Source organism: Dysidea avara, chromosome 5 (genome assembly GCF_963678975.1).
Source record: "Dysidea avara chromosome 5, odDysAvar1.4, whole genome shotgun sequence".
In the NCBI taxonomy this organism is placed as follows: Eukaryota; Metazoa; Porifera; class Demospongiae; order Dictyoceratida; family Dysideidae; genus Dysidea; species Dysidea avara.
In genome coordinates, this window is record NC_089276.1 from 26498502 (window position 1) to 26511755 (window position 13254).

General features: G+C 39.6%; 1 protein-coding gene across 1 annotated transcript in view; it reads right to left on the bottom strand.

Annotated features, from left to right (window-relative positions):
- Positions 1–13254, bottom strand: part of LOC136256907 (ankyrin repeat domain-containing protein 13C-like) — a 230799-nt gene that overhangs the window by 23683 nt on the left and 193862 nt on the right. Inside the window, exons 15-17 of the mRNA XM_066049971.1 lie at positions 12823–12862; positions 8313–8366; positions 2248–2348 (exon numbers count right to left, since the gene is read on the bottom strand). Coding sequence (XP_065906043.1) covers positions 2248–2348; positions 8313–8366; positions 12823–12862 — 195 coding nt within the window. The remainder of the gene's footprint in view (positions 1–2247; positions 2349–8312; positions 8367–12822; positions 12863–13254) is intronic.

Below are 13254 nucleotides of genomic sequence, written 5' to 3' on the forward strand. Positions count from 1 at the left end.
CACGCCTTCCCGCTAAACCCGTCTATACCATTTAGTAACATACGTATGTATTTATATACTAGTGGTTTGGCTTCTATTGCACAATCCAGACAATTAGGCAGCCACAAATATTTTAATGTATCCTCCCATGAAGCCTTAAAATGGATATTTTTACATTTTTTAAAATGATAGTTAGATGGTCAGGTTAACTGGTCAATCGTAGTCCCAGCATCACAGAATTCGGAAAGAGGCGCTCAATCAGAATGAATCACATGTGGTACAAAATAGTTAGAAGCACGCATGTGCAAAGAGTGAACATACACGAGGCAGCAGTGTAATCTATTTTGTTTTTGAGACAAGACTCAATGGCATCACCGGAACTTCCAGACAAGGGGGACACTAGGACAGACCCAGTGATCGACAAAGGAGACGGTATCAACCACTTGGGGCTTGGGGCTCAGGGATGACGAACACAGTTGTGTTCTCGACCGAATACGCAAAGGTTAGGTGGGTGGCTAAGAAGGGTATCGAACGAACATCCCGGGTCGAGCGAATTGCCAGGGTCGAGCACGGAGCTCAGAGTACCCTTTGTGAACGGGACTACCAGGGCACACATAGGCCTTTTTTGTTTTGTTGTTTATTTTTTTCAGGGAAAGGGACAAGAGAGGGTGACGGTCGACTCGAACTTGCAAGGATGGCCCTGGGGGAAAATTTGAAAACACATGTACTAACCATTTTCCCCTTTTCTTTGTTATTTTATTAGGTCCACTGGGAGTATGCCCCACAGCAAGGGATCTGCAGGGTATACCACTGGCCGATCCAGGAGCACCGCCAAACGTCAGCTCGAGCCTTGCAGTGGGTGGAACGTCACCAGACCATCGCCTGGACCTACAGAATACTTGGGCCAACAGCAAGAGAGACTCGGGTTCAGGACTGCCACTCAACCCAGGAAAGTAGGCAACCGGATGAGTTAATGTTGGGGCCGGCCTGTCACCTGTATCACAAAAACTGGTACAGCATATCCGTCAATGGGAGTTCATTGACATGACAGAGCTACTTCCAGAAGTCCAATTATTTGGGGGAACTGAAGAGGGGAAAGCAGGCAATAAGAGGCCCACAGTGACGGATATACTCACATGGGTGCAATGTTTTGGGAATTATATATCAGTGCTAGCCCCATGCTACCCGGACTCAATCCCAGAGCTGATGGCCTATATGATGGAGATCGTGGGACAGGCGAAGCGCTTTCGAGGAAAAACATGGGTGCTGTACGACACAATATTTCGCAGGCAGGCAGCAGCATCAGGGAACCGCCGTTGGTCAGAAGTCAATAACACTCTACATGCTTCCTGTTACTCAGTGTCGGGCTTGGGGTGAGAACTCTGTATGTCGCACGCACACACAACTAAAGAGTACTCACTCCGCAAAACAGATGATAGACCCCTCAAGTGTGCTCCCAGCTGCAAGTCACAGTAGACTGGGGTGGAGGCAGTTACCACCTTCAGGAGAGGTGTGCAGGTCCTGGAACGAGAACAGACGTCGATTCCCACATTGCTGCCACATGCATGTATGCAGCACATGCAGGGGAAATCACCCAACTGTAGTGTGCCAATGGGCCCGAAAACCCCCAGGACCACCAGGATTCAGGGCGAGGAACAGTGGACAGGGCTGACCACCCTCCTGAAGAAAAGCAAAGTGACAGGAATGATCTAGGGTAGCTATTCTCACACTTATTGATCAATTGTTAATATTATGAATAATTCAACAGCAGTTGAGTACCACGGGTGGCGTAGCCACAGTGAGAATGGACGAGTACTATGCAGTACTATCGTACTGTATGATAAGCCATACGTAGTTCTAAAACTTTTTCTGACATCTGAACAGTTCCAAAATTTCTACACAATAATGAAACTGCCACAATAACGCTAACTGCATTGATACCTTTCACAATAATTTCATTATCACATAGCTCAGACCACACTAACTTTAAACCACATGTGTATGATATTACTAAAAGTTTACTTAGTGAAAAATAACTGCTGTAACAACAGATATGAAGTGATAAAATTACAAACTCATTTTATCATTATTTCTCTTCATCTCATATTTATGGTAACAGCCAAATTACCAATAAATAAATAAATAAATAAAATATGGGATGATTCACACTATTAAACAAAACAACAGTAATAAAACTGCAAAAACATTCACCTGTGAAGTTACAAACATCGAAAATTTTATGAATACAGTATACAAAACACTGAACACCTTTTATCTGCTGACTCATATCCACTAATGTAGTCATCCCATGTTACAGCTGATTGGGGAGGCGGGGGTAGTGACTTTCGTACTTCTTTTACTTCATCACTCTGAAATGACTACCTTACTGCCATGACATGTGCGTATTCATGTATTATAGGGCTGTGTGATAATGAAAAAACCTATTTCGATAAATAACAAAACCATTTTATCATGATAAATGATATCTCAAAAATGAAATATCATCATAGACAAGCACAGTTTTGTTTCAGCATTACTCACAAGAGTACCATCTGTCTGTTTCTAATATGCGATAGTCTACGGAGATTTACTAATATCTTGAGACATCAATAACATGATAATGACATAGGTATCACAATAATCATGTTATCGTTATTATCACACAGCCCTAATATATTTCTATGTAAGTATGTTATTTACCATGAAACACACACAGAAATAGTGGTACATACCAGGAGCTCATTGAATCCTATGGACAAGGGAGCGTGTAACCCTGTACACTACCAATACTATGGGCAAAATTCAAACATGGCGTCCAGTGTTACTATGTATATAATTGGTTACATCATTCTTATGTGCAACAGGGATACACTGAAAGGGCTGCTACTTCGTCATCTTGTGTGAAGGTAGCAAAGCTGCTTCGATAGGAGGATGGTTGAGTCAGAAGGTAATGCTTGGAATAGTCAAGCGGAATAATTTTGTGTGATTAGCCAACTGTATAAAGACTGTCCTGCTAAGCCTGTATTACTATTCCTCCGTCGTGCCATTGAACTTCATTTCCATAGCTTCACTTTGTCGCAGCGGAAACGTGACGTACTTAAGGTTACGGTCAACACGAAGACCTACCAGGACGGGAAGCCTAACGAGTTACAAAAGAAACCTTAAGTTTTACCACTAGTATTTACACTTAAACAGCTTCATTACATAAGCAGGAAATTGCATCATGCATTTATTACAATGGAACAATGCCGTCGCGACCACGTGTATCGATGTGTTAATGCGCTGTTTAAAGAATTAGTTAAGTGTATGATTGCTCCAGCTAAAGTTTATCACAATGATGACCTACTTTTAGGATTAACGCCACAGAGTGAGTGAACTCAGTACGCCGCCGCTAGAGATCACTCAATGGGACAGTAACTGAACAGGTTTAAGGTAGAGCTACTACTATATTTAGCAATAGATATGTACTTCATTTGTAATCGTATAATTAATAAATAAATAAATACATGATTTACAATTAATGAAAAGAGTACTTGTCTTGTACAAAGTTGGCCTATACTAGGATATGTTCTGTATTACAAAATCTTGTACTTTTCTTCCCATTCTGTTGTTACCCATTCAGATGGTTCTCATACTACAGGTCTTGGTGATGCCAATTGTGGTAAAATGGTAGTGAAGTAGAATGCCTTTAACTTTGCAAGTACCGCTGACCAAAAACCTGGATCATAGTCTATTCGTTGGATGTGGAGGGTCTTCGTCATGACTACAAAGTCACACCATGAACGCTTTGTACAGAACATAATGCACTGCACTTGATAGTAGAAATCATGATTCTTTTTCAGTTCTAATTGGTTTTCCTTGTTGTAAACTAGGCAAAAGTTTTTTACCTTTGTCATAGCTTCAGTTAAGGTCATGTTTCTGGCTACGTATGGATTTTTGTATTCAACAATGCCATCTGGAGGATCAGTTGAAGGGTCATGTACCAAGCCATCTGGGCTAGCAGCCAACCATGGATTCTCAACCGATATTACCAATCCACTTTTAGTGGTAGTAATGTTTGGTGACATTGCCTTTTTCTGCAACAAGTATTGCTCATTACAAGCATCTTCTTGGACTGTCCCCCATCTTGTAGCTTCATTTCCATGAAATTTAGGTGCTATCAGCTGTTGTACAACAGATTTAACTTTTGTTGTTGGTCTTCTTTTGGCAATTTTACCAACATTTGATGCTGTCACTCTTATTCTTCTGTGTTCATGCCAGATTGCTTTTGAGTTGCTGTTGCCACCTTGTTCATTGGTTCTGAGAGTGATATCTGCTGCAGCTGCTTCGGTAACTTTAATTTGTCTAGAGTAATAGAACAGCATGACATCATGAAGGTCACTCGCAGGTATATCTGGTAAAATATCTATGGCATTAGGACCATTTCCGTCATAGCGAGAGTAATCCAGTCGTGACTGGAGGGAATTGTCACCTCTTTTCCTTCGCTTTCTTTTAATTTTTTCATTTTCTGTAGCCTTTCTTTTCCTGTCGCTCGTTGTCTTCTTACATCTTTCTTCTGCCACTGCCTTGAATGTTTCACTGGGGGGAAGTCCAGTGACCTTTTCCCAACATGTAGGCCCCCATCCAGGTCCATCATTCATTCGCAGTGCTGCACCTACACATCTACCTGTCCACGAACCACTTTGTGACCTGTTTATTTGTTTCCCCCCATCAAATTTCGTCCTCACATGCATGTAACTTTCAGCCAAGTTTGTGGTGAAGTTGCCTGTGAAGAAGATATACTATTAAAGTCTCACGTACCTTTATATTTTAACTGCTTACCTACGAGTTGATTTGCTTTTCCAGCAAGTCTGCTAGCATACTTTTGTATGTCACAAAGCATTGCATTGTCAACGGGGTCACTTGGTTCTGGTAAATCAACAGGTTCATCAGTGGTAGCATCTTGCCATGCTTCTTGCTGTTCTGACAGTATTTCATCCAAAGTGTCATTTTCTAGTACTTCACTGATATGCTGATGATTGCCCGTACTATTGAAACCTAAAAGAGATGAGCTGGTTGATGGAGAAAACCTCCCATCTTGATTGGTGCAGTGTGGTATGGATATAGCTTCCAAACATTCATTTGATGTGCTGGGACCAGAAAGAGAGTAAGGTATGCTTATTGGTAAGGAAGTAAGCTCAGTTGTTGAATTAGTTTCATTTGGTGTGTTTTTGTTTTTAGCCACCTTGCAGTAGTCACTGTTGCACTTATTATGGATCCCAAAGCAGTGTGGTGCACAAGTGAGGATGTCAATTCTAAGAAGTTTAGCTGCTTTTCTGGAGTCAGTTTCTTTACTTCTGTTGGTGATGGAGCTTCGCATTCTTGATGTAAGTCTCTTTCGCATTTGTTCAGTCAATTTACCCCTCCCTTTGTATTGTGGCTTGTCCTTGACTAGTTGCTCCATTGATGTTCTGAAGCATTTTACTGCGTGGTTTGCGCACTCCTCTTTTTGTATGTCATATCCCCACTCATGGACATTAGCAACTAGAGTGGGATGAACTGAGCTATCTCCGTCACCAATGAATCTCATGTATCTAACACCGTGCTGCTTTTCAGCTGCCTGAAAACCCTCCAATATGATGTCAGTTTCCATGGACGCCGATGGACCACTCCAGTTTTTGAAACAGGTATGATTTGTCTTCTTGTTTGCACCAGTCTGTTTATTTTGGTACACACATGCAGCACAAAATTTATTTCTTACTCCTATATATAGAAGCTTCCCAGTTTGCTTTCCAAAGATCACCCCTACCCCTGACAGAGCATTGTAAGAATGTCTATGGGTCCGCTTAGACCAGCCACCATCTAAAATGACTGTAATTGCAGGTACTTCATGATGGTAGCTATTCTGCTCTATAGCAATTTGCCGTTCTTCTTCCCCTGCAGCTTTCATCGACTTCTCCAAGACATCCCACCACCACTTTCCTATTGCACATTCTGTGGCCATAAAAGAATTCTTACACATAGTAGGAATACCAAGGACACTCATTGACTCTTGGAGGTGATTAAATCCGCCACCCACTACCATCTGACCCCACACTGCTGCAAAGTTGTTGGTCCATTGTTGGCCTCCTCCGGAGTCGGTAAGTTTGGTAGAGGTGGAAATGGGATAACTTCACCACAACCACCACACTTGCTTGATATAACTGAAGCCAAGCCATGGTGTTTTTCATCAGATATGAATGTACACTCCTGTGATGAGATGGCTTTAGCTATGCAAGGTTGACATGTAGCAACGTGTTTTGCTACATTGTTTGTGTGTTTGTTTAGTAGACTAAGATTGATGATTCTACATTCGGCTGGGTTAATAGCAGGTCCCTTGGTTTCAGCTCTGTAACATAAATTTAAATACATACACTGAATTGTATGTTATGTGTTGTCACTTACTGTTTTTTCTTTTTCCTCCTGCAGAAAACATGACGATGACTGTTGTAATGATTCTTTTTGTTGTTCTTGTTTGACATTGCTGTGTTATAAAGTGTTTATTGTTGCAAATTGTGTCTATTTATACTGTGTGTACTGCTAATAAGTTCGGATGATGTAGTACACATTTCGGATGATGTAGTACACATAGGATCAATGGTGCTGGCTCTGTGCCAAGTTAATCTAATATGTAGCTAGCTAGCACAGCCTACTTTGCCTAGGTGTCTCGTTTGTGTCAATGGAGCGCCTTAGCTATACACGCAGCGCCTAAGTAACTATGCTACGAGGCGCTAGTTGGCCTACAATGCACCAGTAGTTAGTCTAGCATCTACCATAATAGCTTACGTTAGTCTGGTAGTTATAGAAGGTATGGTCTGGTGATGTGAAGTGATACAGTAATGGAGAAAGGTATCTATAGCAGCCATAAGCTAGCACGAGTAAATTACCGTACAAGTTACGTAATAAATTATGCGGCTTTCGTGAGGTAATAGTTGTGGTTTCTGTGGTTAGATCGATAGAGGACCTTGCTAGAAACCTGCACACCCGGATTGCTACGTCAAATTTTTGCCGTGTGCTAGCAGCTCCATCCAATAGCTCACCACCAATTAGTTAAGTGGTCGTAGGCGTAGTGATTAGTAGAGTTTCAGAAGTATCATGTAGTTTTTCGGAAAGTTATACTAGATAATGTGCGTTGATGGCAACTGCGCCATTACTTCAACCCAAGATAATTAGTGCCAGGAGTGGGTAGATTACACTGAATCGGTGTCTGTCAATGGTGCTTAACCCGATAGTAAGTCTGAACTTATAAATTCGCCAACAATCCAGCTAGCGTAGTAGAAGTTTGACGTATGAAGATTTTCTGACTGCGCGCAGTGGAAGGGCTATTATTCATGGATGTGTTGTTCCAGAAGTTCGCCGCTCCTCCAAGTGATAAATGACAGTTTAACATGCATCATTATACCAATAGATAGAAATAAACACAATGAAATAGTGATACATAAATTTTTTTAAAAATGTTACATTTACAAAAATGTGCGGTTGACCGTAACCTTAAGCATGCGCCTCCATATACTGTAATATCCGAACTAGAAAAAGTTACTTATTATAGTATGTACAAGGCAGCTACCATATTTCTATAAATACAAGCTGTGAGAAATTTTCACAAGTTAAATTTTCATGTTAAAAATTTTTCACCTGTGTCCTAAAGTGATGTATTAATTCTATACAGCATGGCCTTTTTTATCAGAATGACAAGCAGCGAAACTGAAGTGTGGCGTCTCTGTTCCATGGAGGCTGTACTGGCCCCGAGACTGGCCCCAGATTCAGAAGTTGCCAGTCCGTCAAAAATCAAGCAATGGACTGGAGTGGAATTGCCTGGCCAGGAATTGCTGTAGCCCGATAGTATATAATATATACTATCTATGTTGTAGCTAGAAGCTCATTCCATGCAATTTGCATATATAATGTGTCCTGTAGTAGCTGTCTATCATGGAATGGCATCATTAGCTAGCTACCAATGTGCAGTGAAATTGGGTGAAATAGACGAAGACAGCTCCCCTCTCTCCTAGGATGAGGGAGGCCTTTGTTTTAAAAGACTGCAGCAAAGATCAACATATGCTTGACATGCCAATGGCCAAGACTTGATCCAGGTGGCCAGAAAGCATTCAACTTCTTGAATATTACGTTAGTAAAATTTTTTGCATAATTAATTTTCGTCGGATGCTAGCTTCAACGAAATATTTTTAAATATAGAATACGGTATATTTGAATTTTGCTGTTTACCGAGTTATGTGCTCCCTTGTCTGTAGGATTCGGTGCGCTCCTGTACCTATACATATGTAATACACCACAATTACATTTAGAAACATAAGTACCTGTTCAAGATCTTTACTAGTTAGATCACCAGCTTCTAATTTTCTTCTCATATGCTGCAAAGATCAAGACACATAACATGTCATGTGGTCAACGAAAGCCATTACATCCAGGTGTGTGAGAGACAAGTGTGTATATATACAGGGACCAAGAAAACGTGCATTTGTATCTCTAACCAAAAATAGTCCCTTTTTCTGTAAAATCTCCTTCAAGTTGGCACAAGCAAATTCGAGATTCAAACGACATCTCATTTTCTTCCGATCATTTTTCTTTTCGCCCCACTTACAAAAATCACTATAACTGATACAGATTTTCTTCAAATTTGAAGGGCATAAAGAGCATAATACAACACAATTCTATCCCACTGAAGCGATACATCAAAGTAAAAAACTGGGAGTATATGGTAGTTAAACCCTGGGAATGGTAGTTAAACCCCAGTGCATATATGGAAGACAACATAACATATTTTTTTGGAAAAAATATGTTATGTTGTCTTAAGATGTGTTTGAAAAGTTGTTATGTTGTCTTAAAATATGTTATGTTGTCTACACATCTTAAGTAGCTAAAGTCTTTGAGCAGGCTGTAGGACCAGGTGTCCTACAGACCTTCAGCACTTGTGCTGTAAAGCATTAATAAATAAACTAGTGTCCATTTGGTTCTACTTGGGGTACTTAGAGACAATGAGTTACTCTCTAGAATTCCTATGGATATAATTACATGAAAATAACAAGGAGAAAACATTCTGACCACCTGGTAGACTCCTGTAAGCGTTCGAGCGTAAATCGGATGGCTGCAGGTTCGAGGCTACCTAGGTCCAGTCATGGATTTTTTCTCCTTTCTCCAACTTTTCAAACACATCTTAAGTAGCTAAAGTCTTTGAGCAGGCTGTAGGACCAGGTGTCCTACAGACCTTCAGCACTTGTGCTGTAAAGCATTAATAAATAAAAATAAATAAATATATTTTCACATTCAATTGAAAGAAGAGCAATCAAAGCAAATTGTGACCTGACCTGCGAAAACCCGACACAATAATGCATTTTTCAAATTCCTGTTTACTACATATTTATAATCTACTTAGCCAAGTATACCCTCTGGCAAAGTTTCAGCCCACATGCCAATAATTTTCGGAGCTACAGCCCTACAAAGTAGCAACAACAGAAAAATCAATTTGTACACCAAGTATAGGGAAAATAAATTACAGGCACTTACTATAATGGGTGTAACTTAAGAATGAATTGACGTACGGAGCTGAATTTTTTTCGCCATCATGTTCGCCATGAATAGGGGAATCGATTACTGGGTAAGTTTGTCTTCACTGCATACAAAGGCAAAATTTATGAAGAAAAATCGATCACATACAAACTCTTTGACGTGACATACACAAATGCTCACAACTTGCCGTATTCTTGGGTCTACTGCAGGGCAAAAAAGATTTTCCAACTCCTCTTGAGTAAGTGAATAGGCTGATATCTAGGTTTATATTGTTAGTCCCTTCCTTCACTACGAAAGAGGCGTTCAAAAATTAATGGAATTTTTTCAATAATACACAAATATTTTCACCGATTGTATTCAATCCTTTATATTGTAAATTTAGGCTTGTGCTATTGTGTCGGATTTTCGTAGATCCGGTCACAAATTGAAGCCTACACATATAAAACTACAAGCTCAGCAAAAATTGAAGCCAAACACATTGTAAAACTATAGTCTTGTTCCCAGACACCCACACGCTCGATCACGCAAAGAGCATGTGATCAAGTGTGTGGGCGTCTGGGGGACGAGACTAGATTATATAGTAAAACTACAAGTTCAGCTAAAATTGAAGCCACACACAACTAACATGCTTGTCTAGCCTTATTGACATGTTTGTGAACTTGACTGCTTAAAAGTATGGGATAGAAGCAACCCACCTGCACTCTAGGATATCTAGTTATAAACACATCAGCCTGGCTTCGCATAACTACAATATCCTACTTGTGGTGTGGTTTAACCATAGTCCATGTTCACCTGAGCCCCTGCCAAATATAGTAATTCAAAGAGGTGAACACATGTTCACTCCCAATGGTTTTGTACTGGAACAAGTATGTTTTCATGTTGTAAACATATTTGTGTGCCTGAATGGTCCATACTAAATGTATGGGATATATTTAAAGCCTCATAACTCAGGATATATTTAAAGACTCGTAACTTGCTTGTTAAGTGCTTTTTTGATTAACAGTTCCAGCATTTAAAGAGCTTCACAGCACTACCAAATGTTTAGGCAGCTGGCCCATGTAACAAGAGTAAGAAACCAGGGCTCAGGTGAATGCCAACAGACTATATAACTTATTATCCAATTAGTTTACAGATTGGTAGAAGTAGTGCCAAATTACAAGTGATTTCCAAAAAATCACAAGTGCCAATTTTTGTCACGCCTCCAGGGTAAACTGTTTTAAAAATCGGTCTGCAAATATAATAGTTTAACCATAGCAGTAGTGACATCTTGTGACTTGAACTGACTGAGAGTATATTAGCTAAGGAGATATAAAGCAAAAACCAAAACATGTGAAACAAGGGATCAAGATACTCTAATAGAACAGTCACCAAGAAGTTAAAAATGAAAGTACTTAACAGGGGCGGATCTAGGATTTATAAAAGGGGGGGGGCTAACTCAAGGTACTAATCTCTTGGGTAGAGGTAGCGAAGCACACTTCCCAGCATGCGAAGCACACTTCCCAGCATGCAAAGCATGCTGGAACTAGGGGGGTCTGGGGGCATGCCCCTCCAGGAAAATTTTGAAAAATAGATGCTAAAACACTGCAATTTGGAGACATTTCCACATAAAATTCATAATATTTTCTGCCTGTAGATATTTTATATACTGCCTTTAGATTATAGGTATGGCTCTCTGAAGCATTTTGCTAATGGAAAAGTTTGGGTAGGTACAGACAACCAAGTACATGATGCACCCCTCTCACAATTGCACAACACTGAATAGATGCATGTTAGAATAATAATAATGTTGAAAGTGGAAAATTTTGAAATTTGAACAATACAAGATTGAATATGAGAGCATTTTCAATGGAAATTGTGAACCTGAATTAAGTATTGTCATACAGAAGTAGATGAATGAAGCCCTTTAAACAGACCAATTCATTTCATTGCATGTATAGGTGCAGGCAGATTTGGAAAAATTCCATAACAGAACCAACTACATGTTTCCAGTGAATGTTCTATTAGAGTAGTTAGCTGACTGCTCTATTAGAGTATCTCGATCTTGTAAACCTCCAATGCTGATTCGGGTCCTTGTTGCATAAATTTTAGCATAAATCCACTGATAATACCTTGGAAAGACGTTTATAAGGTAGTTTTATGAGTATTTGTATTATTAGTGATCATATAATTATGCTAAGACAAAATTTCATTATAATACTCAGCATATTGATCAAGTAAAGCCTAAATATGAAGGGGGGGCTTCAGCCCCCAAAGCCCCCCCCCCTGGATCCGCCCCTGCTTAACTACACCAGAATGGTGAAGTTTTAGATCTGTCAATGGAAATTCTAGAATATTCTATGTACATTGTACTAGAAGTGCTTAGAAAAAAAATGTGTGTATTATTACAGTACTAAAAAAATTAACAAATAGTCAAATAAAATACTAAACCTATACATAACAATTATGCATTAGAGAGATACCCTAATAGAGCAGTGAGCAATGAATAAATTGTCATTCCACTCATGGTCAGTTCAGTAGACAATTCAGGTGTACAAACATGTTTACAACACAAAAACATATTTATTCCAGTAAGTTCACCTCACTATATTTAGCGTGGGCTCAGGTGATATACCAAATGCATGGGAAAATTTTAAAGCCTCAATGTCGAGCTGCACCCATTTTCACAGCTTGGCTGTTTTGGCATACAACACACAGAAATGTGATGATGAAAATAACACTACAGTGGAACCTCAGTTATCCGGACCCCACTTATCCAGATTCTCGGTTGACTGAATACGGAAATGACTGCTCTATTAGAGAAGTGACTGTTCTATTGGGTAGTTGATAATACTGATTTTTTTTTAAATTTATGTTAGTTTAAGGTTATTTATACACAGTTTCAGAAATATGGACTTTTCAGATTTAGGGACCACCACTGGTTCGAATAACTGAGGTTCCACTGTACATAGTTATCCTGCTCAATATGATTCAATAATTGTATAGAAAGCAAAGATTTGGACTCACAAAAACTAGAAGTGTGTTACAATAAGGTAATTTTCACTCACACTCCACTCCACTCCACTCCACTCCACTCCACTCCACTCCACTCACTCACACACACACACACAGAATTTCATGCACAGCTGAGTTGAGTTTGGCTGTGTACAGATCTCCTGTACCATATACTAGCTGTAGCTACTGTATTACAGTGATGTACACAACCAAGTGTTTCTTGTACAAAAAGCAGTGCTCATGTCTACAATTAATTTCACAAAACTATTTGTACACAAAGATTGTGATAAGGACTGGATCACAACAGACCTCATGTTGCTGCTTGTCTTCTGATGATAAGTGTTCTGTTCTGTAATAAGAAAACACAATAGCACATACAGTACAGTATGTTTACAAGTATAAATGTGTTAGTTTGCCTTTATGGGAAGTTTGATCCGTATTAGATACATAACTAAAAAACTGAACAATACTATGAATTTACAGATATCATACAGTACCCTAGCACTGTACACACCCTACCATTCAGAACAACCTGAAATGTGTTGTCGACAAGTTCTTACAATGCTTATAATTTTAAGCAGTGTTTTCTACTGACTGACTGATGCCTTCAGTAAAGCATAACTGGGACTAAGATTAACACTATGATTTTGATTTGTTTTCATCTTTTAACATTGCTTCTGCCCAAGATGCGTCTTTTCATCTACCACAGCGACCATATACAATCCATCTTACAATACTTTT